This window comes from Silurus meridionalis, chromosome 11 (genome assembly GCF_014805685.1).
Source record: "Silurus meridionalis isolate SWU-2019-XX chromosome 11, ASM1480568v1, whole genome shotgun sequence".
Classification (NCBI taxonomy): domain Eukaryota; kingdom Metazoa; phylum Chordata; class Actinopteri; order Siluriformes; family Siluridae; genus Silurus; species Silurus meridionalis.
This window is the reverse complement of record NC_060894.1, coordinates 13,016,132-13,021,121: the sequence shown is the minus strand read 5'-3', so window position 1 is coordinate 13,021,121 and position 4,990 is coordinate 13,016,132. Positions and strand designations below refer to the sequence as shown.

Genomic DNA, 4,990 nt, shown 5'->3' with positions numbered 1-4,990 from the left:
ACCGTGTTTGCATTAGTTTTCTTTAAAAATAAAATATAAATAAAAAATAAAATCTCATTAGAGTCAAAGAATTTTCCCTCTATACTCAAATGTCTAACCACATAAATTGTGGTTATAGTAATCATAGGACAAATATGTTAATAATAATAATAATAATAATAATAATAATAATAATAATAATAACAACAATAATAATAATAACAATAACAATAAATTGTTATTGTTGTTTTTAAAGATAACACTATGACAAACTCACTATATAAAACTTCATTTTGCTGCATTCAATTCATGAATAGGTCATTCATTATGCAACTAAAAAAATTTGCTATTAAATTCACTTTCAACAGACATAAGGGAAGTAAATATTAATTTAGTAATTTATTTAATGTCTTGAGTGTGCAAAAATTGTTTGCTTTCTGAAAAATATTTAAGTACTATTGATTTATTATGAGGTGCTATGAAATATTATGAAAGCACTTCATGTAAGATTACATCTAATTTACTGGCCTAATTTACTGGCCCCTTAAAAGGTTTTATGCATGCTATGCCATGCTTTAGCAAATTTTAGATGTTTAAAAACAGCAGTGGTTCATACACAGCAATTACTTTAAATCCACACAAATTATTTAAACCACCATTGCCTAATATGCTAAAACTGATCTAAGAAGATGAAGACAGGAGAGTAAAGCAGGGTGGCAGATTCATTTAATTCAATATTTGCTATCACACAAGAGTGCTCCCTTCCACCCTCTATATAAACCCATTGACTGAATGCTCCGAGTTGCGCTCATAGAACTATAATACTATAGCTTACACACCGCACACTGTCTACTAACACAAGTTCAGCGTTGAAACAGAGTACAGTTTGTATTAGCCCGCCATTTAAAAGATTCATGACGTTTCACAAAAGGTATCCAATCCGGTCATGTCTGTTATTAGAACAATGGAAAATTTTTAGCTAATCAGAGCAGCGTTCGTCTTGGCGGTAGCCAATAGGACTTGAGCTCTACTGAGAGTAATGTTACAGAGCCGAGAGCAGAGTGAGAAGACTGCGTATCGCTATTACCGTCACACAGCCATTGCAGTACATTGAGAATCAGCAGCAACCTTTGGTAAGTGTCATCTGTAGAAAGTAGGAGTTCATAAAATTTATTGGAATAACGCAGCAACACACAATTAAGTGGCAAATAAGCCTACGAGGGCTGTTTTTTTTATGAGTTTATTATTGTTTTTTTTTTTTTTATATAAAGGATTTATAATACAGAAAATACTCGTGGTTTTATATTTTCAGTAAAATTAATAACCTTACCTAGACAAATTGTATGGTCGTAATAAAATCATCTTGCATATGTTTAATCATCAGTTGCCATAATTTTACTTGTATCAAATATTAATAGCGAACGTTTTCAGACTGCCTGAATTGCGCACAAACAAGGTATATAGACGGTAATACAGGCAGCTAGCGAGCTAGCAAACCAGCTCGCTAGCCGTTGCAGTGCATAGCATGTGATAACATCTAGAGGAAATATGACAGAAAAAAATTAATAAATTGCATTTTAAATAATTTGTGTATTTGTTAGTGCTGCTATTTCAGCAGCACTTAAAGATTAAAATGCCTCCAGATTGGCTCTACAGTGTGTAATGGCTGACTGTACTCGCTTAAGAAACAAGGCGAAGCCACATAGCCTGTGACAAGCGCAGTTCACATCAACTTTTTCAAACCGTGTTTTCTTAAATTATTGATCATGAAGCGATGCACATTTTGCCATAAAATAAAAATGTTACCTTTCATCGTTCTAACGAATGTTTTTTATTATTTATCCGTGCACGAAAACGTTGTTTATTTTGCGGTTGAATTGAAGTGGGTATTACGGTCGCTCTGCCCCATTCCATGCAGTGTAATGGCTGAGCACTGACACAAAGAGAAGGAGCCATATTCTCAGTGTTAGTGCATGAAGACAAGCGGCCATTCCGAGCCTACTGCAAACTCTACACAGTCCGCACATAGACTTACTACAGACCAAGTGTATTACTATACACCGGGACGAGTGCATAGGGTTTTTCGATGGAAAAAATGGTCACGGACTCTGCTTGTCACGATTTTTTTGTTGAGTTTAAAAGCGAACAGGAAGGCGGGTGGAGACATTTTAGGAGTACTTTCTTTCATGAAGAAGCCTTTCTCACAAAATGGAAGGAGAAATATTGCCGTCGTTGTTGACCTGCTTTCTCTCAACAAGACGGCTTGTGCGCCATTGCTCTGTATTATTGCATAGGGAAAATCGGTTCAATAGACTATTTGTTTTGTTTTAAAATTCAAGTCTTTTTTTATTCGTTATACGATATTATGACACGAGTAAAGCTTGTTAGTTGTGAATTTGTTTTTTACATATGAATAATTTAGAACTTTTCAATATTTGTATTATTTTAGTAATTTTTACTTTGAATGTTAAAAAATTTAAATGCATCTAGATACGGGATACTTAATCTTCTACAGACACACTGTTTATACATTTTAAAGGAAAATGTGTAAAACATCAGATCTACAAAAAATAAAAAACCTGAACTAGCTCTAGCTAAATGGGAGCACTATTGTTAAATGTACAGGTTAGAGATTTGGGGCACATTTTTAATATTTGATCTATTTCAGGGATATTAGGAAGATGGGGAAAGACCCAACAAAACCAAGAGGCAAAATGTCCTCTTATGCCTATTTTGTCCAGACCTGCAGAGAGGAGCATAAGAAGAAACACCCTGACACATCAGTCAACTTCTCAGAGTTCTCTAAAAAGTGCTCTGAGCGGTGGAAGGTATATAGTATATTTGTGTAAATTTGTACATACTTTATTTTATTTTTTTTATATACAATTTTCATTTTTTTTAATAAAATAATTGTATTTCTTAAACAAAACATTTTATTAAAAAAAAAAAAAAATCCTTCTTCCCCTTTCTCTTGTTTTATTGCAAATATTCTTATTTGATGCAGACTATGTCAGCCAAGGAAAAGGGTAAGTTTGAGGATATGGCCAGACTTGACAAAGCACGTTATGAGAGGGAGATGAAGAATTATGTTCCTCCCAGAGGTGAAAAGAAGAAGAGGTTTAAGGACCCAAATGCTCCCAAGAGACCCCCGTAAGAATGGATTCCACTGTATATCCTCGGTTAAACTTAAAGATGATGCACATCAGTAAGATGTTTGGTTCTATAGCATAGATACAAAAAAGTCTCACACTCACTTTTGCTCTTAAGGTCGGCCTTTTTTATTTTCTGTGCGGAATATCGGCCCAAGGTGAAAGGGGAGACCCCAGGACTTTCTATCGGAGATGTGGCTAAGAAGCTTGGAGAGATGTGGAACAAGACCTCTGCTGAAGAGAAGCAGCCTTATGAAAAAAAAGCAGCCAAGCTGAAGGAGAAATATGAGAAGGTGTGTATTTTGTGTGTGTGTAATAAATGTATGCATTGTGATTCATATATTTATTTGTTTTTCTTTTATAATAAAAGGACATTGCTGCATATCGAAAGGGAAAAGTTGTAGGGGGTGCTGCCAAAGCCCCCACCAAGCCAGACAAAGCCGACGAGGATGACGATGATGATGAGGATGACGATGATGATGACGATGATGATGATGATGACGATGATGAGTAACTTGGTTACAGAGTAGATCTTAGATTCTTGTTTATAAAAGCATTTAACCCCCTGTACACACTTAACTATGGCCATAAAATAGGCAATTATGGAAAAGTGAAAGTTAAGATCGTGTATATCATATGGTTTTTAAGCTGTACAGTCCCCCTTTTGTATAGTAACACTACAAAAGTGTAATGTGTTTGTCTCCCCTCCTATCCACTCCTTTTCACAATTTCTTTAAATGTACCAACCCCCCGTGTTTTTTTTTTTTTTTTTTTTTTTTTTTTTTTTTTTTTTTTGGGAGTAATGGTAGTCCCTAAAGCCACTATTTCCTCTATTATAGTCAAGTGGGTATTTGGAGGGTAAATTAAACAATTGGCTTGAAATTGGACATTTTAGGTTGCACATCACAAGTTAGTTTAGTGTGAGGTTGTAGTTGATCTTTTTATTGTATTTTGTGTTTTTTTTTTTTTTTTTTTTTTCCCACATCACTATTGTTAGTAAAATGCAGTATCAGTTATTTTACTGTTCTTTTAATACCACTGTAATTGCCACAATGACTAAAAGAAGGAAAAAAAATGCAATTGTTACATTGACCTACTGGTATGCTTCTGACATCAATAAAATTTTTTTTAAATGTTTTCTGTTTTCTACATTGCAATAAAATTTAGCTGGGCGCTTAAAAAAAAAAAGAAATTTAGTTTTCTGTTTCGGTATTTCGTAGAATTTTTTTGTATACAGTATTTTGTATTCCAAGAATACAAATACAATTTGTATTGTATTTACTGCCATCTAGTGACACCAAATGGCCATTTAAGAATTTAATCGTGGCTGAGCATTTCATTATCGCTATAGTTAAGAATAAAAATAAGTAAAGGGATCACTGCTGCATTAGGACAACATAGTTCTAACTAGACTATCCTTCAGTAAAGTTCATACATGACTAATACCATTGTTTGTCATGTATTTTAAATACAATTAAAACGTATTCTGCAGTGACATTTAATAATAATGGTATAGTGAGTTATATTGGAAAAGATTTAGAATGTATAAATATTCAAATAATTACTAAAACGAAATGCCATGAGATGTTTTGAGCTATTTTAAATATTTGGTACTTGGACACATTTTTATTAGTTTAGACATTTAAAACAATTTTAGCGATGCACTACATTTATTAACATCGGTCAACAAAATATTTTGTCTTTTTAGTTTAAGTTTTAAAAAGAATTTTAAAACTCCAAAACAACATGCATTTCAAAATCAACATTTTATCATTTGTATGAACTCTAATTAAAAAAACAAACAAAAAATATTGTCCAGGAACAACAGTAACACAATTTGATGATATATAACATTTCTTTGT

General features: G+C 33.1%; 1 protein-coding gene across 1 annotated transcript; it reads left to right on the top strand.

The window, feature by feature from the left end:
• The first annotated feature begins 996 nt into the window (after positions 1–996).
• Positions 997–4,265, top strand: hmgb1a (high mobility group box 1a). The gene is made up of 5 exons (XM_046861301.1): positions 997–1,112; positions 2,648–2,807; positions 2,984–3,129; positions 3,247–3,421; positions 3,499–4,265. The coding sequence occupies exons 2-5, from the start codon at positions 2,661–2,663 to the stop codon at positions 3,640–3,642; spliced, it is 612 nt and encodes a 203-aa protein (XP_046717257.1). The 5' UTR covers positions 997–1,112; positions 2,648–2,660; the 3' UTR covers positions 3,643–4,265.
• The last annotated feature ends 725 nt before the right edge of the window (positions 4,266–4,990 follow it).

Excerpts from the sequence above, each read along its gene's own strand:
- hmgb1a (XM_046861301.1), top strand. The coding sequence starts at position 2,661 with ATGGGGAAAGACCCAACAAAACCAAGAGGCAAAATGTCCTCTTATGCC. Across the intron at positions 3,130-3,246 it reads AATGCTCCCAAGAGACCCCC|GTCGGCCTTTTTTATTTTCT; the intron begins GTAAGAATGGAT and ends TTTGCTCTTAAG. Across the intron at positions 3,422-3,498 it reads TGAAGGAGAAATATGAGAAG|GACATTGCTGCATATCGAAA; the intron begins GTGTGTATTTTG and ends TTATAATAAAAG.